This window comes from Mandrillus leucophaeus, unplaced genomic scaffold (genome assembly GCF_000951045.1).
Source record: "Mandrillus leucophaeus isolate KB7577 unplaced genomic scaffold, Mleu.le_1.0 Scaffold259, whole genome shotgun sequence".
NCBI lineage: Eukaryota > Metazoa > Chordata > Mammalia > Primates > Cercopithecidae > Mandrillus > Mandrillus leucophaeus.
This window is the reverse complement of record NW_012102687.1, coordinates 1,279,472-1,303,239: the sequence shown is the minus strand read 5'-3', so window position 1 is coordinate 1,303,239 and position 23,768 is coordinate 1,279,472. Positions and strand designations below refer to the sequence as shown.

General features: G+C 32.6%; 1 protein-coding gene across 3 annotated transcripts in view; it reads left to right on the top strand.

The window, feature by feature from the left end:
- The window catches only part of FSTL5 (follistatin-like 5), an 825,267-nt gene that overhangs the window by 665,263 nt on the left and 136,236 nt on the right, over nucleotides 1-23,768 (top strand). For all 3 annotated transcript variants that reach the window (XM_011983978.1, XM_011983977.1, XM_011983976.1), the window contains exons 9-10: nucleotides 9,716-9,877; nucleotides 14,027-14,161. In XM_011983978.1, coding sequence (XP_011839368.1) covers nucleotides 9,716-9,877; nucleotides 14,027-14,161 — 297 coding nt within the window. The remainder of the gene's footprint in view (nucleotides 1-9,715; nucleotides 9,878-14,026; nucleotides 14,162-23,768) is intronic.

Sequence of the window (23,768 nt, the reverse complement as noted above, 5' to 3'; positions counted from 1 at the left end):
AAATTTTATACTTCACCTAATTTTTGAATAAAATATATACATTTACATCCTTTTGTATCTCCTTCCATTTTAGGTAATGGAAGTTTACTTGATTACATTTTTGTAGAATAAATTATAATATGTAATGTCAACTTTTTATAATGTTTCTGTATTAATATATACATAATATTATATTATTTGATGTTTATATTATATTATTGTATTGGATATTATTATATAAAGTAACCCAATCAGTTTAAACTATTTAAGTTGAAGGCATTTCCTGAGCTGTGTTAGCAAGACATCAAACACCATTTGGAATTATTTAGTGTATAGAAGCTTATCTTTAAATATCACCTTTTTCATAAAATATTAGGAGCCTATTTAAAGCTTTTCTTGGTAGTCCATGCAAATTGGATCCTAAATCCAATGTGACAACAATTTGGTAGTCTTTATCAGTTTCTTTTTTTTCATGCGTTGCCAATAGAAAGAAAAAGACAAGTTTATAGAGTGCACTTCCTAACTAAAAATGACTGTAACAAATGGTTTGAAATGTTCTCTGGAGGATTATTGACTTTTTAATTCAGGCTGCCATCAATCCTCATTTATATTTCATAATATGTATCCTGGGAAAACGAAGCTACTTTTAAATGTGTAGCTTGTCACTGAGGTTAAATAGTTGTTATGCCAATCACTTATCTTTCTATTCTATGTGAGTTAAGAGACACTTTTCAGAAAATCACTTAACACCAATAAACTAAGTGAGACACATGTCAATTACATAAAAGTATTATTTTTTCATATATATAATCTATATGAGAATTAACGTTTCATGTGACAAAAGTTATTATTCACTAGTTTTCTTTCTGTCCCTTCATAAGTACATCAATAAAGTAGAAGCAGCTTGGAATGCAGAGGAAATTGAACATCTTATCTAAAAAGGTTCCTTTGGGGAGTATCGGTGACAATATAAGTGGTCCATGTAATATGTATATTTCCAGTATGAATAATGTGTCATCTGTTGCTCTTATTGAGGTGATTGATGTGCTTCCTTCCAAATTAATTCTCAGATTTAGGCTGTTTCAATTTTTTGCTACTCCAAAGACTGTTGTAACAAGAATTGATCCTTACAAATCCTGTGGCCAGACAAACTTTTTGTCTTACTAAATATTTATTCAGAGTTGTTATTAATATCTATTCTGATTCCCTGTATGTTTTTCTTAAAATCTCATCTCCTAACTCTAGTTGTTAAGAGATTAGAGATTAGTCAGATTAGTCTAAATATTTTCAAGAGTTTTTTTACTCCACCCCTTACAGTGCCATAAGTACATTAACATATCTCTTTAAAAAGTTATTTGTTTTAACCTTCAATAAAATAAAATGCTGCAATAACTACTCTGTTTTAGATACATCAGGAGAGCCTAAACATGTGCTTTATGTCACCAGGAAAGCAGGCACAGAAATACTAGGAGAATCATTTTTGAAAGTGTATTTAGTCTTTCCAAAAAAAATCATTTAAGTAGTCCTCAAGGACAAGAATAAAATCAGAACTTGGTTTTACCCCTTGTCACTGTGCAAGCATGTGTATGTTGTAACACTTTTGAATGAGGAATGGCAGGAAGGGTGCAGCAGATTTCTTGTTGTACTTAGAGCTTTGAAAGTTTATTATTTTTCTGCTTCTAAAAATATTAAAGGCGATGTACAGGATACAGACCCAACTATGGACACTAAGGGTTATTGGGGCCTTTCTGAAGACACCTTCCTCTGCCTCATTTTTCTCTGTGTAGTTAACATGAATCTAATTTAATATTTCCAGAGTATAGCTGGGAAAGAGAACTAAGAAGCCAGTGGGGTGATTGGCTGTAGTCCTGATGTGGTGGCTTTAACTAGTCTTGGTTTGCATTACTTTTATAGTTTCAGTAAATCTGGAAGATTGGCACTTATTCAATAGTCAATTAAATTTGTATATACAAAGGATCCTCCAGACAATAAAAAATAAGAGTGGTGAAATTAACTTTGCACTATATTTGAATCACCAAATAGAGTCTCAGATTGTTTTTGGACCTTCTGGTTTTTTATTGTCATTCTGATGGCTGAAAGAAAAGGATATCAGATAGTTTAAAATACATGCATTAACCAGAGAGCAAATGGTCCAGGTGAACAAAACTTTTATGTCTTGTTCTTGTCTTTTGATATCTCCTGCAGAAACTTCTTTGACAGAGAACTAGAGTCCTCTGCTTTATTTACCAAGTCATAGTCTTATTAAGGACACTGTGTGTTACATATACTCTCATGGCCATTCTAAATAGCAAATGCTAAATTGTAAATCTGAGAAAGGAATCAGTGTGATAAGCCTGTAACATACATCCTGTGAAACTTTTCTTCATGGTCTTCATTACACCAGTCACTCAGCTACATCAGGGAATTTAATGATTAAATAAGGCAAAACCTCTTCTCTCAAAGAGCCTATTATTAATCATATATATCATATCCTATATTGCTGGATGATATATATTGTTTGACAATATATATTGCTTTGCAATATACAACTCTTTATTTTTAAGTCAGGAAACAACAGGTGCTGGAGAGGATGTGGAGAAATAGGAACACTTTTACACTGTTGGTGGGATTGTAAACTAGTTCAACCATTATGGAAAACAGTATGGCGGTTCCTCAAGGATCTAGAACTAGATGTACCATATGACCCAGCCATCCCATTACTGGGTATATACCCAAAGGATTATAAATTATGCTGCTATAAAGACACATGCACACGTATGTTTATTGCGGCACTATTCACAATAGCAAAGACTTGGAATCAACCCAAATGTCCATCAGTGACAGATTGGATTAAGAAAATGTGGCACATATACACCATGGAATACTATGCAGTCAAAATGTCTTTAAATGACAACAAATAAATGTATTTTCATTAGCAGGGAATGTTCCAAATCTGAGGTCTAGAATTCACTTGAGGAACACTTTCATAAAAACGATATGCATTCTCAATATTAAGTATGGAAAGGTAGCGCTCTCTACAATTAAGAAAATTCAACTGTCCAGAACTATTTGCTTTCAGTGTGAATAGATTTAATATTTATAATAAAGATAGCTTGCTATTTTTTCTTGGAAAGGACAGTATGCTTTTTGATATTGGAATTAAAATGTCTAAACCATTTGTTCAAATGTATTCAAATTCTTATCTAACCTCAAAAATTTACATAGCATGAACATCTGAAAATTATACAATTAATAGTCCATCATTGCATAATTCCTGAATCATTTCCTACAGAGTTTAGTACATTATAATGACAATTATAATGTTCTAGGAATGCCTGGCACTTGTAGGTAATTGATACATGTAGATTTACTGAATGAATGCAGGATTTCTCTCACAACTTTTTTGGTGGTAAACTGGGTAATTGACTGTCCATACAATTGCATGTGACATATATCTAACTACCTATGACATAACTCAAGTTCAAGAAGTATACACTCATTGTAAAAATATAAAAGATTCAGCATGGTGCATATGCTGAAAATGTGTCTCCCACAACCATATTCACTACACTGCGTGTCATACTCCCCTAAACACTTCAAAATTCAGCTCATTTTCCTTTAAAGCACTTTGTGTTGATAACTCCGGTTTTTCTGTAACTACCACACCTCTTTCAACTCTATTACAGGACATAAAGTGTTCTGTTACAATTATTGTTTCCTGGTTTTCATTATTGTATAGCACATACTTTGAGAGTATGAGACATATGTTGTCCATCTGTGTCAACCTAACAGTTTACAGTTTATCACAGATATTAAGTAATCAATATATGACTAATTAAATGAACAAAATTAGCATTTTGGTAAGTGGTACTGTATTTAGATTGTTTCTACAAAGATGAGTTTTACCAATTTTGTGGAATGCGAATGCAAATGAAAAAAGATTTGATGGCTGAAATTAATATAATGGTAACTAGAGGCAATAATAACTAAAGGTACCATGAACATGGTTTATTATTCCATTGATTTTAGTCTTATTTCATTTTTATCAATCACATTTTAAATAATGTTTCAGAATGTTTTATAAAGGGTTTGAGCACCATGTGTTAAATATATTTACGGTTAATATATTTGTTACTTTATTAAACTTAAAATATTTGAAATGTTTTGTTACTGTTATTTACAAATATGCGAACTTGTATCATGCAAATTTACCAAATTCCCTTATTATCACAATTCATCTAAAGAATCTTTTGCATTTTAATTTACTCTATGCCATCTACAAGTGCTTAAGATAACCCTTATCATAATAAAGAAAATATTTTCTTTTTTTGTTTTCTAAAAGTAAATGAGTTTTCTGCAATTATGGAAAATATCACACAATTTTACTTCTTTAAACTGTTAATATGGTGAATTAAATTCAGTGATTTTTTGAATGTCTATAATTAACTCAATATATTATGGCATATTACCATTTTAGTATTCTGATAAATTTTGTTTGATAATATTTTGTACGGGAATTTTCATTTATTTTCATGAGTGACATTGACCACTAATTATTCTTTCTTCGAATGCCTTGTCACATTTCGATATTAAGTTTATGCTGACTTCATAAAAAAGCTGGGGATTTTATTAGTTATCTATGCTGCATAATAAATTAGCTAAAATATTAGTGGCTTAAAACAACAAACATTTATGCTCTTAGAGATAACAGGAAAATCGAGATGTGCAGTAATAAACAGGGAAATGATTTAAATAATTAAAAAATTTATTTAAATAACCAAATAATTTGAGAACAGTTTAGCTAGGTGATCCTGGCACAAGGTCTTTTCTGAGATTTCAATCAATATGTTGGTCAGAGCTGTAGTCATCTGAAAGCTTGATTGGGGCTGGCATATCTACTTCTAAGATTACTCACTTACATGGCTATTGGCAGGCGGCCTTAGTTTTTTGCTGGCTGTTGTCATGGGGCCTCTCTCTGCCCCTTGGTATACAAGCATCCCCATAAGGCTGATTCAGTATCTTATGACATAGCAGTTGAATTCCACAAGAGCAAGAGAACAATGAAAATATTGCAATACCTGTTATGACCTAATCATGGATATTATGCACCATTACTTTGCCACAGCTCTGTTCATTAACAGTACATCATTAAATCCAGCCCATAGGTCCCATGTGTAACGTGAGAACAATTAGCCTCTATCTTTTGAAGAGAGGAGTGTTAACAACTGATAGAGATATTTTAACACTACCAAAGAGATGCCTCTAGCCCCGTTTTATTCTCTGAAAGAGTTTGTATAAGATTGGTGTTATTTTTACTTTATTTTGGGAAAGTTCTAAAGTTTTCTTTGATTAAAAGTTTTTAAATAAATTAAATGTATTTAAATGTTATAAGACTTTTTAGATTTTGTACTACTTTTTGTGTAGGTTCTGCTAGATGCTTGCGTTTCCAGAAATCTGTTCATTTTATTTAAAGTTATGTGTTGGCATAAAGCTGTCTATAATTTGTTCTCTTTAGTTTTTACCATTTCTGTAAGAATTTAGCTATCAGTCTGACTTTCTTGGTATGCCATTTTGTTTCTTGGGGTTGCTTTTTATGATTTGTCTTTTTTTCTTTGGTATTCTATAGTTTTGCTGTAATGTCTATATATGGCCTTTTTTAAGAAAGTCCAACATCTTTAGGCTTTTGGGATCACTGGTTTGATGTCTTACACAGAACTGAGAATATCACAGTGGTTACCTCTTCAAATACTGCTCTCTTCTTTTACTTCAGTAAGGTATACTTAATCTATTCTGTATTCACTTACTCTCTTATCTGTATTTTCTGTGTTTTGTACCTCTGTGCTTTATTGTGGATATGATTTTTTTCTGACTTAACTTTCTATTAGCTCCTTTCTTCTTCAGCTGTATCTAATCTGGAGTTAAATACAAACATTCAGTTTATAATTTCTGTTTTTGTCATTTAAAAATATTATAGCATTTCTAGTTGATTTATTTTAATTACAATATTATGTTGTATAACTTCCTAACTTTTTATGTTTAGCTATCAACTCTTTAAACACAGGAAGCATAGATGAGTAATAACTCCAGTTACTAGAATTTGGTGGCTTTTTAAAACTTGACTGTTGTTTTTATTTTTACTGGTTAAGTTTGTATTTTCTTGAGGCAAGCCTTGAGATATTTTGTTGCATTCAGCAAACTTGATTTCATAAACCATTTTCAAAATTATTTTAATTATAAAGATAATAGGTTCTTTAAGAGCGGTATTCCATCTATGACTATCAGGCACTGGGAGGTACCAGAGATCTGGCAATGAATCTTTGGACATTTTGTGGCCAATTAAATGCAATGCAACTAGTGACCTAGTACGGAGAAACTGTTAACTATGCCAGGATTTCCAGCCACAATTATTGTGGGACCACAATACTAAGCCCATTTACTTTACTTGAGACTGCGTACCAGAATCAGCTGATTCCCTGATATTGGCATGTATTTGTAAACCATAAGTAAATACATAATTCTGGCTTCCCAGAAGTTTTGGGGTCTGGTAAGGTAGAAGAGATAAATCACTACATTTGATTCAATGTAGCAACAGGGCCAGATCTTAAAGAAACACACACTGAATTAATTAATGGCGAAAAGAAAAAAAAATACAAAACCTCTCAAGATGTCTTATTATTTTTTAAATTACATGTGAACACACATGCATATGTGTATATACATGGGAGAAAAAGACAGAAATAAAATACCCTTGATTAGTAATCAACTCTGACTTCAGAATCTTCACCTGCTTTGGAAACTACTCTTGAGGGAGAAACAGCTGTAGCTCACTTCCATGAACCTTAAAGTTTCTTCTGTACTCATTCTGCCATTCCTCATTTTATCCCTAAGTTACTTACGGTTTCTGAAAACGCTTTCCGTAAACTTTTCCAGGATTTTAAGTCCTAGTCAGGAAGATAATCAGAATTAATAATTATCATTTTTTCAACATTACTAGAAAGTTATCAATTAATCCACACCTCACTTTTAATTGTTGAGTGTTTCTATAATTATGCCTAATGCTCTATTTAAGACATCTCATTTTAATATCAATGATTATATATATATATAAAAGATTGCAAAAAAGTTTGAGGTTGTATTCATCACTAGTTAATTCAGTGAGTGACTTCTATAAAGAAAATTATTTTACCTAATCAAAATGCAATTATCAAATCAGCAAATGTAACATTAGTAGTGTCTCAATATATAATATAGGGACTATATATATATATAAAAAAAAACATGTGTGTGTGTGTGTGTGTATATATATATTTTTTTGTTTTGAGGCGGGAGTGCAATGGCACAATCTTGGCTCACTGCAACCTCCACCTCCCGGGCTCAAGCGATTCTCCTTCCTCAGCCTCCCAAGTAGCTGGGATTATAGGCATATGCCACCATAACCAGCTAAATTTTTTGTATTTTTAGTAGAGACGGGGTTTCACCATGTTGCCCAGGCTGGTCTTGAACTCCTGATCTCAGGTGATCCACCTGCCTCGGCCTCCCAAAGTACTGGGATTACAGGCGTGAGCCACTGCACCTGACCAATACAGGGACCATATTTAAATTTTGTCAATTCTCTTAGTAATACACTTTATAGCTTATTTTTCTGAGTCCGGGACCCAATATTGATTTGCATATTTTATTTATTTCTTATAACTCATTTCTTTTAGTCTAGAGTGTTTCATTGGCCTTCTTTGCCTTTCCTTTTTTATTCAGATAAAATCCACATGCCATTTAACTGTGCCTACATGAACCATATAGTAACTTATAATATATTTACAGTGTTGTGTAACTATCACCACTTTCTAAGCCTAGAACATTTTTGTCACCCCCAAATAAACCTCATATCCATTAAGCAGTGATTTCCCATTCCTCCCTTTCCTCAGTCCCTAGCAACAACCAATCTGCTTTCTGTCTCCATGGATTTACCCATTTTGAAAGCTTTATAAATGAATTAATATAATATGTAAACATTTGTGTCAAATTCCACTCACTTAGCATAATACCTCCAATATTCATGCTGTAGAATGCATTAATATTTAAAAATGCAGTAGAATGCATTTTTATGGCATGGCTGCATCATTTTATATTCCCTCCAGCAATGTGAAAGAGTTCTAGTTTCTCCACATACTCAACCAACAACATGTTATTTTCTGATTTTTGTTTATTGGTTTAAATAGCCATTCCAGAGGGTGTGAAGTGGTAACATGTAGTGGTTTGGATTTGCATTTCCCTCTTTTTAATTTTTTTTAAAATTTTTGAATCTTTTCATGTGTTTATTAGCCATTTATATGTCTTCAGTGGAGAAATGACTATTCAATTTTTTTGTCCCAAATTTTAATTGAGTTGTTGGCTTTTTAGTTCTGATTTGTAACATTTCTTTATATATTCTGAATACCGTCAGACTTTTCAAATATCTTTTCCTATTTTGTGAGTTGTATTTATACTTTTTTAAAATAGTGTCCTTTGATGCACTACAAAATCTAATATATTTATTTATTTTTTGTTGTTGCTTGTGCTTTCAGGTCATGTCTAGAAGAAACCATTGTCCACTCCTAGATCAGAAACATTTATTCAATGTTTTCTTCTGAAAGTCTATTGTTTTGGCTCGTATATTTAAGTATTTGATTTATTTTGAATTCAATTTTTTTTATGGTATGAGGTAGGAGTTCAGGTCTATTTTCTTGCATGTGGTTTTCCAATTGTCCCAGAATGATTGAAAAGGAAATTGACCATCAATGTATGTTTATTTCTACACTCTCAAGTCTATTCCATCTTTTTGTTAGGATTGCACTGATTTGATTACTGTAGCTTCATTGTATGTTTTGAAATCAGCAGGTATGAGCCCCACAGCTTTGTACTTTTTCAAGATTTTTTTTCACCACTTGGAGGTCTCCTGTAATTTCACATTTATCTGAGGATAACTTATTTAATTTATCGAAAAAAAATGCAGTTAGAACTTTGATAAGAATTACCCTGTACCTTTGTTTTTCCTTTATTTGTCTTTGTCAACTTAGGAGTGTGATCACTTTACCAAAAGCCTTTGCCAATTTGTACCATGTTACCAATCAGTTCTTTCAATCCAGGAATACAAGGTGTCTTCGGATTTATTTCAGTCTTCTTTAAATTCTTTCAACAAAGTTTCATAGTATTTAGTATGAAAGTTTTGCATCTCTTTGGTGAACTTTATTCCTAAATACTTTATTTTTTAATACTATTGTAAATGCAATTATTAATTTCCTAACAGGCTATAATAAAAAGAGCTTATTTTCCTTCCATTTTATACTCATTCATTTATTTATATAACTGAATTCATAGTTTTATTTAATTCCTCATACTCCCTTGTAATTACTAATTATTTCGGTGCTCAAATTGTCCCATATTTAGCAAATTGGAGTCTCTTTTAACTGGTTTTTGTATCCTTTTGGTATGCCTCAACATTCTTTGAGGACTTCTTTAATTTCTGAAACAAGGTATTCCAGGCACACCTTATATTTTCCCTAGCAAAATCCCAGAATAGTTGTTATCCAGTTAACACTGGTACATTTCAGTGGATAATGCTATTTGGAAACTACAATCTGTAGAAATGTATAGCATCATTAAAATATATAATATATTATTTATCTTTTTGCAATTTTTGTTTCTTTTGGAAAATTAAATAGAAAATATGAATCACTTTCTCTTTCATTTTTTCCTTCAGTTCCTCCAGTCATCCGGGTGTATCCAGAGAGTCAGGCTAGAGAGCCTGGGGTAACTGCCAGTCTTAGGTGCCATGCAGAGGGCATACCAAAGCCTCAGCTTGGCTGGTTGAAGAATGGAATTGATATTACACCAAAGCTGTCCAAACAACTCACGCTTCAAGGTGCTTTTTACTTGCATTTTTTTTCTCTTAAATGACCATGTTGAAAATTTATACTAAAATTTATAACGTTATTTGGAAAATAAAAGAAAAATGAGTGTTGCTGGCAACAGAATGTCACAAACATGAAAAAAATGTTATGTCTAAGAAATTATATGGGAAAGACTCTTTTAACATTTTAATGTTTTTAATAATAGTCTTGTCATAATGATTAATTGTGTCATTATTTTGGTGATAAGTAGAATATTAAATTATGTGTCTTTAAAATACTTGTCCTGTGAATTATAGCAGTTATGCTGAACAGAATAATTAGATCCTTTCACAGAAATTCATTTCTGAAGTTAATTTTTAAATGTTTAAGTAAAACCTTGAATATATATTATAGAAGATTTCAATACAGAATTTTTAATGAAATTTTTAGCATATTTTCTAAATGAAGGGAGAAAAATATCAAAAAGTTACTAAATGTTTTCCATTTACATTTTTTAAAGTTTTGTATTGCATTCTAATATACAAAATATTGTACATATTCTAATATTCTAATGTGTAGACATGAATAAATTACTATATATTAGATAATAATACTCTCAAATATATGGAAAATAAACAAAAGCAGGCAAGATTTGTAAGATCAAATCATTTAAATAGTCCAAAAACAGTTGCATATAATATATTAATTATATTAGCGTTAAAAAAAAAAAAAAAGCACAATTATTTTTTCATTGTTAGGGGTAACACACAACACTCATTTTACTGGATTATCTTCTTCATGGGCATTATAGTTCTTATTTTATGACTTTAATTTTCTTTAATTTATACTATTAAACATGAACACATTTTGTCGCTTTATTACATAGAGTTCTATTATTATTCCACTTTAATAATGGACATATATAATTATACATTTTTAAATAAAACTTTTTAAAACTTTTACTTATTCTTGCAAGTCAATAGAGACATGTCTGTGAAACTGTCCTTAAACTTTAAAAACTTTAATCCTAGAAATCACTAATGTGCATACATAGGTCAGACACATTTGCACACATATCTAGTGATTACCTCGAGAGGTCTATAATGTGAGAGGAGAAGACCTATCTGATTAACAGAAATGAAATGAATAAAAATTTAAATAGCTTCTGACTTTGTCTCTTGTCCATTTAATAGCAATAAACCATATTATAAAAGTATGTCAAATTTTTCTCTCAGGAATATACATGATAACACATTTTTGAAGTTGTTACACTCCAGACTGCAAAGAAATTACCGTCAGTTTTTACAACAGGGAAAAATAGCTAAAGTTTTATGAGAATATGACAAAAAATAAAAGGAGAGAAGAGATAATTCTAAGCACATGGGGTATAAAACTCCATGTGGCTTAATAACTATTTATTATCTACTTATTCATCAGATGCTTCTTTAGTGTTTATATGTGAAGTCCAAGTCCAGACACTAATTTAATATCTATGGCAATGGCTGGGATAATATGTGAATTAGAGAGAGTAAAATCCCAAGAGAGCACAAATATATTAACAGGCAAATGAAGAAAATAATAGAAAGAGACTAAAATTCATCAAAAGACAGGAAACTAGGTGATAGTATGGAAGAAGAGAAAGTTAAAAATAAAGAGTTCGACAATGCCAAATGAATAGAAAGATCAATAAAAGACATTGATAAGTGTTTACTTTAGGTGATGAGCATGTTCTTGTGACATTTAGCAAAACAGTATCAGTAACAATCAGTTTTCAATGTGTTTAGAAATGAAAAGGAGACAAGAAATACAAAAATCTTTTTTGGCCAGCTCCTGGTGGGGAGGCTTAGAACTGATGGAGATATTTCTTCTTGGATAATTCATCAATCTGAGAAATTATCGGTAGGGAGAAATGAGAAGGATGAAGGTTGCAGGAAGAGTTATAGAAATCAACAGGAAATAAGGGGAGATTTGCCTTGGAAAGAAACAGAAAATTTCCTGTGAGAAGTAAATCAAGGTGAAACTAGGAACAGAAAGATTTGAGACTGCTTTCTGATCACTTCTATTTACCTCACGATTGAAAGAGCAAGATCACTTGCTGAGAGTGAAGTTACTATTATGATGGGAAACATCAAACAAAGTATATAAAGATCTGAAGTAAAAGTAGAGGTGGATATGAAAGGCATCTAACTGGAAAGGTCAAGTGAAATGAATAGCAAGTAGTTTTGAATGTCCTAAAAATTGAAAACTGTGAATCTGAAAATTATAAACTTGCTAATGCAATAGTCTCATAACTTACTCAAAGAATTAGGTGCAGGGACACCAGATGCAGAGACGGGTTAACTTACTCTAGTTCTAGAAGTTAGGAAGGCAGATGTGTCAGGATGGTAAACAGATAAAGGGATTGGTAGTTCTGGCAATAGAGTGGCAACATCTAGGAATGCTAGATCACATAGGAAGAGAAGGAAAGACAACGGGACATATAGGTTAGGAGAACATGTAAAAATATTGGGAGACAGCATTTTAAGAAGGAAGAAATTTATTTGATATTTCAAAACAAAACCCAGAGAATTTAGGCTGTTAAGTGTATGGATCCTGAGGAAAAAAAATAGGTGTGAATTTGGAGGAGGCCGTATCTTATATAAAACAAGAAGGTGAAGCAAATGTAAATACATTGTTTACTACCTATCTTTAGAGCAGGTTCCTATAAACTAAGACCCACAGACCATATCTAGATAGCTGTCTGTTTTTTGAAATAAAGGCGGGTTTTGTTTTTGTTTTTGCTTTTTTTTTTTTTTTCCTTGTTGTTGTTGGTTTGTCTTTAGAATACAGTAGCACTCATTTTTCAAAACATATTGTGTGGCTGCTTTAATGTTGCTATGGCAGAGGTTAGTAGTTACCGCAGAAACTGTGTGGCCCACAAAGCCTAAATTATTTACACCTGGCCTGTTGCAACAAAATGAAAATCTGTCAATCCCTTTTTTGGAGTAATGATTCTCAATGAATGATGTGAGGAATGGGGTGTGTAGTAAGCATTTGCAAATAAAGAAAGAAGTTCAAGTTATTCAAATGATTATCTCTCTCAAACGTCCACATCCACTGCCTCTCCATATCTCACATCCCTTGGGAGCTACTGGGCTCCTAGCGATGGCAATCAAGCTCTTTTCTCATTGGCTTTCTACTCTTGTTTTCCCAAACCACACTGATTATGTTGCCTTCTACCTGTCACAGATAGTCATGTCCCATTCTACTGCATGTGTGGTTCTTGTAACTGAACAACATGGAACACACAGACACAACTATGTACACAAACACACACACACACAGGCATGCACACACACATACACACATAAAGAAAACAAAGAAAAAGAAAAGAAAGAGAAACTTAAACAAATGACTACAACAAACATTCAACTGCCAGGTGTGGTGGCTCACGCCTGTAATCCCAGCCCTTTGGGAGGCCGAGGCAGGCAGATCACCTGAGGTCAGTAGTTCGAGACCAGCCTGGCAAACATGCTGAAACCCCATCTCTACTGAAAACACAAAAAATTAGCCAGGGTTGGCAGTGTGGGCCTGTAGTCCCAGCTACTCGGGAAGCTGAGGCAGGAGAATTGCTTGAACCTGGGAGGCGGAGGTTTCAGGGAGTCGAGATCGCGCCACTGCACTCCAGCATGGGCGACAGAGTGAGACTCTGTCTCAGAATAATAGTAATAATAATAATAAGCTTGATGAATGGCAATAGTATACCTGTATGATTTAGCTCAGTTAATTACTCTTTGAAAACATCTTTCATATGTATTTACCTGCAAGCTAATCATATTGGTATTATTAGATTTCTGAAAAAGCTTAGGGGAATGTAGGTTCTGAATATTATAAGTAAATATATAACTGAAATTATACTTATCAATATGAAATACCTCATATACAATGTAGAATATAGGAAATGATATGAAACATAAAATATGCATTTGATATAGAGTATTGGGCTGTCTTATAGGATGACAGCACGATTTATAAACACTTGTATGCTTCTGGAATAATTTGGCATGTCTTCAAAGTATGGAAGTAGGAAGGGAAACAGTTTAATTAGGACAAGCCAAGATAACTGTTTGACTGTGTAATCAGAAAGCACTGTTCCAAAACTGAAATTGTAGTTTACAAGTTTCATTTCTCTTCTTTTTCAGCAAATGGCAGTGAGGTTCACATAAGCAATGTGCGCTATGAAGATACTGGAGCATACACCTGTATCGCAAAGAATGAAGCAGGAGTGGATGAAGACATCTCTTCTCTTTTTGTGGAAGACTCTGCTAGAAAGACCCGTATGTATTGAACCGCCCCCCGCTAGCAGACACACACCATACTCAACATACATTTTTACAGCTTTTTTTAAAAAGTAAAGGCACCAGAAAACTGTGAATTGCACAATGCATTATAACAAATAGATTTTATATGTAGGAAGGATAAAAATCTTGAAATACTAAAAGCAGATTTAAAGATGAAAAAAAGTTGTGAAATTTTCATTACAACACTAGATTTTATTTTTTTGCAAGTACATATGGTGTTTCAGGTCCTCTCTTCCCATTTGCTCTTGGAGGAATTTATATCTCTTGCAAAATCCCTCCCCTCAATTAAATGTGAGGAATTCAAGGCCCCCAAATGTATCCAACATGTATCGTCTAGGTAGAATACATTACTATATTTCTTTTCCTGTCAGTTACATTGAAGTCACTGGATTAAGACCTCTACAGCATCCTTCTCTACAGAAGGTTCAGTGGTAACTGCCACTCCAAGGCACTCACTGCCCCGACACAAAAACCACACTGTGCTGTTCTTGGTTTAGTGCTAAAAATCCTTTGCCATCATGGTTCATGTTGTCTGATTGTCTCCTGGAGTTATACCCAAAATGACTTGTTCTCTTTTATTTTCTTTAATTACTTGGCAAAAGGGATACAGATAGGGTGAGGATGCTGAGGATGGATTGCTTTTTATGATAGCTGAATTGTTTGGAGCTCAAACTACTATTATAGCATGTATCAAGTGCGCTCTTTGCAAGCACACAGACAGGCATTTTCTTCCCTCGGTCCACACATGCCACAGTGTTACTGTTTTGGGATAGGGTCTGGATGTTCTTGAAACTACTACTTCCCTTGCTCTCTGCTCTTCAATCCGACTTGTTACGCTGCTATTAATATATGTTTTTCAAGAGTCTGATGTTATTGGACCCTCTAACTTGACAGGCCCATTTTTCTGAATCCAGTGTTTGAACAAGGTTAAAGCATTGACCCAGCCAGTAGTCTTCCTATTCTTTCTTAAGTCACTTAGTGCATATTGACATGAGTGGATCCGTTGAGAAAGGAGGACCTTACCCAGGTCCCAACTACTAACGTATCATTATCTTCATTTTTTCTGGTTAGGACAACCATCATTATAAAGAAATATTTAAAAAAGAAAGTCTTTAGGTAGAAAAAAGAAAAAAAAAAGCTGGATTTAATGGCCTACATAAGGTCCACCATAATTCCCTTACTCTATTCCTTTTATGTGGTACAGCCAATACTAAGTTGGAATTCACTTTCTGTGAAAAATTAATTTTAGGCGGCAAGGAATTAAAAATGTTTGCCTCTTTGTCCTTATTATGATGTTTGTGAAACAGATTTTAATATCAGCTCTATATTCTTACTTTATTTTAATGTTTGTTATGTACTTTTAAATTTATTTCCCTAGTTACAACAGTAAAACACCCAGCCAAAGCTCCCTTTATCAACTATCATACAACTTTTTAGTGTGTGAATTCTAGGAAAATTTTAGGAGAAGATTTAACAGGATTAAATTTTCAACAAGGTTTAAATCTTGTTGAAGAAAAAGTGCCCGTTTAAAAAATAATAATGCACGTAATTAAAATCAGGACAACACTAAATAAGTAAACCAAATAGAATATTAGCAACTGCGGGAAAGTATAAACAGAAAATGTAATAATGTAATAATAATATTATTATGTAAAAATGTAATAATGTAATAACTTGACAGAAGACAGTTTCCCTTGGGATGCCTCCTAATAGTTAGATGCCAGAACTCTGTATAACAAAAGAAAACCAAAATCTGGTGGATTTCATAGTAGTGAAAATTGCCACCTTTTGTAACCCCCATCTTAAGGATTGTGGATCTGGGTTCTTTTCTAGTAATTTCGTGGAAAGAGACTAATACTAGATATACATGGTCCATTTGTATTTTGGAATGCTAGATATTTTCCTTATTTTTTAATTTTATTTTTTCAATAATTTCAAATTTTATTATAAAGAGTGCATGTGCAGGCGTGTTACATGGGTATATTGCTTGATGCTGAGGTTTTCAGTACAAGTGATCACATCATCCAGGTAGTGAGCACAGTACCCAATAGACTGTCTTTCAGTCCATGCCTTCTTTCATACCTTACTCCTTTAGTAGTCCCCAGTGTCTCTTTTTCCCATCTTTATGTCTATGTGTATTCCATATTTGGCTCCCACCTATAAGTGAGAACATGTGGTATTTGGTTTCTGTTCTTGCATTAATTCACTTAGGATAATGGCTTCTAGCTTCATTCATTTTGTTGCAAAGACTATGATTTCATCCTTCTTTAAGGCTGCATAGTATTCCACGATGTATGTGTACCACAGCTTCTTTAACCAACCCACCGTTTATAGGCACTTAGATTGATTCCATGTCTTTGCTGTTGTGAATAGTGCTGCAACAAACTTGCAAGTGCATGTGTCTTTTCGGTAGAATGATTTATTTTATTTTGGATACAAACCCAGTAATGGGATTGCTGGGTCAAATAGTATGTGTGTTTTAAGTTCTATGAGAAATCTCCAAACTGCTTTCCACAGTGGCTGAACAAGTTTGCCCTCCTACCAACCGGATATAAGCATTCTCTTTTCTCCATAGGCCTGCCAGCATCTACTGTTTTTTGACTTTTTAATAATAGTCATTCGGACTAGTGTGTGATGATATCTCATAGCAGTTTTGACTTGCATTTCTCTGATACAAATCAGAGTGGTGATGTGGAACATTTTTCATATATTTGCTGACCATTTGTATGGCTTATTTCAGTAAGTGTCTGTTCTTATGCTTTGCCCATTTTTAAACTGGATTATTCGATTTTTGCTTATTGATTTGAGATCCTTGTAGATTCTGGATATCAGACTTTTATTGCTTGCATAGTTTACATATATTTTCTCCCATTCGGTAGGCTGTCTGTTCACTTTGTTAGTAATTTTTTTCTTTTCTGTACAGAAGCTCTTTAGGTACTCTTGTCAATTATTATTTTGTTGCGACTGCTTTCGGGGACTTAGCCATAAATTCTCTGCCAAAACCAATGTGGAGAAGGGTATTTTCCACGTTTACTTTTAGAATTCTTATAATTTAAGGTCTTACACTGAAATCTTTAACCCATCTTGAGTTAATTTGTGTGTACGGTAAGAGGTAGCGGTACAGTTTCATTCTTCTGCATGTGGCTAGCCAGTTATCCCAGGACCATTTATTGAATAGGGAGTCCCTTCCCTGTTACTTTTTTTTTGGTCTATTTTGTCAAAGATAAGATGGTTGTAAGTGTATGGGTTTATTTCTGGGGTGTCTGTTTCATTCCATTGCTCTTTGTGTCTGTTTTTATACCAGTACCATGCTGTTATGGTTACTGTCTCCCTGCAGTATATTATGATGCCTATGGATTTGTCCTTTTTCCTTAGGATTCTTTGGCTACTCATGCTCTCTTTTGGTTCCAAATGAATTTGAGGATAGATTTTTCTAATACTGTGAGATATGACATTGGTATCTTGGTAGGGACATCTTTTAATCTGTAAATTGCTTTGGATAGCATGGCCATTTTAGCAATATTAATTCTTCCAGTACATGAGCATGAAATACTTTTCCGTTCATTTGTGTCATCTCTGATTTCTTTCAGCAGTGCTTTGTAGTTATCCTTTTAGAGATCTTTCACATCATTGGTTAAATAAATTCCTAGGTATTACATACATTTTTAGCTATTATAAATGGAATTGTGTTTTCAATTTGGTATCAACTACAATGGTATTGGTATATAGAAATGTTGCTAGTTTTTGTACATTGATTTTGTATCCTGAAACTTTACTGAATTTGTCAGTTCCATGAAGCTTTTTGCAACATCATTAGGGTTTTTTTTTATGTATAGGATCATATTCCCAGCAAAGAGAGATACTTTGACTTCTTCTTTTCCTATTTGGATGTCTTTTATTTCTTTCTCTTTCCTGATTGCTCTGGGTAGGACTTCCAGTACTATGTTGAACAGAAGTAGTGAGAGTGGGAATTCTTTTCTTATTCCAGTTCTCAAGAGAAATGCTTCCAGCTTTTGTCCATTCAGTATGATACTGGCCGTGGGTCTGTCATAAGGTGGTTCTTATTTTTTAAGATATGTTCCTTTGATGCCTATTCTGTTGAGGTTTTACCCTGAGTGAATATTGGATTTTATCAAAGGCTTTTCCTGCATCTATTGAGAGATCATATGATCTTTGTTTTTAATTCTATTTATGTGGTGAATTGCATTTGTTGATTTGCATATGTTGAACCACCCTTGAATTCAAGAATAAAGCTTACTTGATCATGATGAATTAACTTTTTGAGGTTCTACTGGATTCAGTTTGCTAGTACTTTATTGAGGATTTTTGCATCTGTGTACATCAGAGATATTATCCTGAAGTTTCTTTTTGGTTGTTGTTGTTATGTCTCTGTGAGATTTTGGTATCAGGATGATGGTGCCTTCATAGAATCAGTTAGAGAGAAGGCCCTCCTCCTACTGAATAGTTTCATTAGGATTGGTATCAGTGCTTTTTTGTGTCTGGTAGACTTCGGCTATTCATTCTTCTGGTCCAGGGCTCTTTTTGGTTGGTACATTTTGTATTATTTACTTACTCAGTTTCCAAACTTATTGGTCTGGTCAGGTTTTCACTTTCCTTCTTGTTCAATCTTGAAGGGTTATGTGTTCCCAGGAATTCATACATTTTGTCTTGATTTTGTAATTAATGTGCACAGAGGTGTTCATAACAGTCTCTGAGGATCTTTTGTACTTCTGAGGGATCATTTGTAATGTTATCTTTGGCTTTTCTGATTGCACTCACTTGGATCTTCTCTTTTTCTTTTCCTTCATTAATCTAGCTATTGGTCAATCTTTTTTATTCTTTTAAAAAACAAACTATTCCTTTCATTAATCTTTTGTAAGGACTTTTGGTTCTCAATTTTGTTCAGTTCTCTCATTCTAGTTATTTTCTTCTATTAGCTTTGGAATTGGATTGCTCTTTTTTTTTTTTTTTTTTAGTTCCTCTAGGTCTGATGTTGGATTGCTAACTCGAGGTCTTTCTAACCTCTTGATGCAGTTGTTTACCACTACATACTTTTCTCTTAGCACTGCTTAAGCAGCATCCCGAAGATTTTAAGTTGTGTTTCTATTTTCATTAATTTCAAAGATTTTTTTATTTCTGCCTTAATTTTATTGTTCACTCAAGAGTTATTCAGAAGCAAGTTTTTTAATTTCTCTGTATTTGTGTTGTTTTGAGAGATCTTCTTGGTATTGATTTCTATCTTCTTTGCAATGTGGTTTGAGAGAGTGCTTGATATTATTTTGATTTTTTTTTTGAATTTATTAAGACTTGTGTTACAGCAAAGCATGTGGTCAATCCATGTGCAAATGAGAAGAATGTATATTCTGTGGTGATTCAGTGGAGTATTCTGTAGCTGTTTATTAGGACCCGTTGGTCAGTTGTCAATTTTAAGTTCATAATTTCTTTTTCAGTTTTCTGCTGCAGTGATCTGTCTAATGTTGTCAGTGGGGTGTTGAAGTCCCCCCACTATTATTGTGTGTCTGGAAAGATATTTTCAAAAATGCCAAAAGAACCAATCAAAGACCCATTAGTAATAAATATCCTCTTCTTATTTGCACATATTAGGAAATTATTGACTTGTATAAATCTACCAAAAATAATTTTGGAGATTGTTTTCAGTAGTGATAGGATACAATTTTTAAATGAAAAAGCAAATTGTTGTAACAGAAGAGTATAAATTTTTTTTTTGCAAAATTGGGTTGGAATCACGCAACACCTCTCTGATGTGGGGGTACTGCATGACTCTCTGAGCTTTAGTTTTCTTATCTCTACTATGAAATAAATGCTAATACATCAAGAGATTTCTGTTTAGATATTATGTATAAGGCACTTGTCATAGTGTGAGACATAAAGTAGCTCTTCCTCTGACTCACATTTGTTTTCTAAAAATAATTTCTTGCTGCTAAAAACATTGACAAAAATCTATTCCTCAAAAGCCTAGAAAACCCAATGATTGCTAGAAATCAGAGTTTTATAATAATGCATATAAATATTGATAACATAGCTATAGGTAGACATGAGTATGTAGGGGCATCTATTTTTATGCATTCAAATATGAAATATTATCTCTTAACATTTAAAAAATGGACTCCACTGATTGAATATACATTTTATTATTAGTGTAGATATTAAGATACTTTAAATAAATTTCAAAATCTTTTTCTAGAGTTCACTTTTGTCACAATCAAAGCAGAAGCTACACTTTAGTCCCCTTTACATTGAGTCAATTTATACTTCTATTATATATTAGAGAATTATTCTGTAATGCACTTTTCCTCTGTTTTTGAAAGATGCAGAGGAGAGAGGTATTGAATCCCATGTAGACAGCAACAAAAATGGGGAAATATTTGTAACTTTGGGGGCAAATGACAACAAAGACTTACTTTGTTTGGATACAGCTTCGGAGTAATCATCCAGTTATTTTTTTCATAATAGAGAGCTCAGAGTAGTATGAATCACATTTTTTCCTATACTACATTTGCCAGAAATATGATACTATTGAGAGAACAATTCATGCAAAGCATCATATGGCTAAGGAGTTTGTGTTTTGCTTCTACCCTAATCTTTGAAGTGGGAAACTTTGATTTACAGTGTCTAACTTTGTCAACAAATATCAATGGAAGTTTTCTCATGTGAGAAATTGAACTACAAAAAAATATGTGCTTCAAAATAATATACTCTACAGTTACATTAGGGATAGGTTTTCATAACTAAGATTTAATAGAGTGATATACAGGGAGAATTTAAATGCAAAGAACAGTAGAAGTGGACCATAGGGGATTGTGTGGTTGCTCACAACAGGGAGTAAGAGAAGATATAAATTATGTAAAGGGATTTAGATAATGGTAACACATTATTTATTCGAAAACGTCTTGTACATAGCATAAGCACTTGACACATTTTCATTCCCAAGGGAAGTCAATTCCCAGGTAATAATGATTCATCCTCAATATGAAGGTAAATAAAAAGTGGTGTGAACATAAGCTTCTATAGAAAGCTTTTAAGCTACTGGCTGCATTAAGTGCTAAGAACCGACTGACTCATACCTTGCTATGATTTTAGTAAGGAATATGACTAATCCAGCTGTTTGAGAGTATCAGAGTATATCTAAATATACTATAATAGAATTTTATAGTCTAAATATAATAAATATACTATAAGGCTAGATACACCGTTTTTAAATTATTGTCACAAGCAATTGGAAATATTACCTTATAGTAATAATTCTTACTTTAGAATTAGCTCCAATAAATTAACATTAGTTGGCTGTATGTCTAAAAAAATAATATTTTGATGGTTCATAATTTATTATAAAATACAACAATTTGAAGATTTTTTAAAAACACGTTTCAAATGGCTGAAGTCTACAAGATTATTTGAATAAATAAATTATTTAAACAATATTTATGTATGTTAATAATTATTATTAAAATGAAATAAGCATAATTGCTAATACTAAGATTTAGCAATATTGTAAAATCCAGCTATTTGTTTCCTACTATCTTGAAAAGAAAATTTGAAAAACATATGAATGGTTATGAGGTATCGTCCTATTTCAGAAGTAGAAAAAAGGGTCTTAAAATAGATTAAAATGTGGTCTTTTTACCTATAAAGATAGCATGAATATGACTATCATAAACTTTAGAAATAGAATAGATTCTGATGACATAAACAAATTAATTAATCTCTTTAGTCTTCATTTACTTTCTATTTCTATAGAATGGGGAAATACTTCGAAAGGCAGGTTGCATGGATTTAATGAGACCACTTACGTAGGATCTTATTAATCTCTACAGAGGCTAGGAAGATAATATAAACAGTTGAATAATATAGTGTATAAAGAACTATAAATGAAGCCAAATGCAAAAGTCATCAATTAGTAATTATTTCTAGACTCAACCAATATTAGGTGCAGCAGTCATCAGATTAATAATTGTTTTGTTTTGTTTTTACACTCAATAACTGTGAGATAGGTAGAATAATAACAGACACTAAAAATCCATAAAGATAAAGTGCAGATTTCACAGCCTGATAGGATTTTATCCTGATAGACATGAGCTAAGAGCTAGAGTCAAATAGAACCAAATAAAAACAAATATTTATGGAAAAAATAAATCAATGTTTAAAAATATTAGTTTTCATGTATTTTATTAAATATAATTCAATAGAGGATATATACTAATTATAATTTAAATCAGAAATTAATAATTTGTATTTCTTTTTGAAAAGCCCCAAATTACTTGTTTAATATTTGATATAGACATTTATGTAGCAATAAGGTTATTATGAAATAAAATGTCTTAAGATGAAGAGTCATCTCGAGGTTAACCATGCTTGATAAGCATTTACTATTTTATAAGCTTTAATTATTTATAATAAATTCCAATATTCATGTGTCTCAATTTGGTCAGTCATTGTCACACCCTGTGAGGTAACTTGTTCTGTAAATCTTTTCATCTTTTGACCCAGAACATACTGAAAATACTTGTCTTGTGATTTCTGTATCTGAAGACTATATTTTTAAAATAATACCCTTCAACGTCATAAAATAGATCTGTTTCTAACATGTCGCCACTTTTTGCACAAAAGCAGAGCTTTATTATCTAACAAGATGCTATGTGATCTGAATGTCACTAAATTGACAGGTTTTCAGCAGCCATAAACTATTGAGCATCTTTATTGTCTATACAACAAGATAAGAAGTAATGCTTTCTTATTTTGATCTATTGCCTAAATTTTCTCCGCAAGGCATTATATACCTTTAATGGACCTCCTATCTCATATTACACAATGCCAGTGTGACTAATTTATTTTAGGATAAGTTGACAATGGTGATGAGATTTTATTTATATAACTTTAGGCATGTGGACTGAATACACTTACATATAGCGACAGTGCTGAGTATACAATCTCTATGAAACTTAAAAATATTTACATACTAGCGTTGTATTGCTTGTGTTCAGGAGAAAATGTTAGGACTCTCTTTGAGGTTTTATAATTCCAAAGGTTTCAAACCTAGTTAATTCTTTAACAAATAACTGTGTTCTTAAGTTTAACAAAAGTAGAATTATCATTGCTTTATGATTCTGTTAGTGTTCTCTGTTATAGGAATTCGGTCAGATAATGGCATAAATGTTCAAAGAGTTAACGAAACAAATATATCTTTGAAATGCCCAGACTCTGGGGTAAGGGGGTGAAGTGAGTTGTTTTCTCAAAGTTTTGTGAAGTCTAATTTATGCCATATATTTTTATTAACTGTGTGCCAACAGCCCAGATTATACAACTGTGTTTCCTTTGTTCTGTTTACCCAAATACCTGAATTCTGATAAAGGCTGACTGTGTCTGAATGAGTCAGATAGAGTAAGTCGGACAGTTTGATTCTTGTTCTTCCTCCTTATTTGCTTTATATCCCAACTATATGTGCATTTTATATTTATGTTAAATATGAAATGTTGTTAAATAGGAAATGTCTTTAAAGATACTTTTCTATCTCATGCAGTAAAATGGTACGCCCATTTGAATATCTTTCCCCTAAATTAATGTA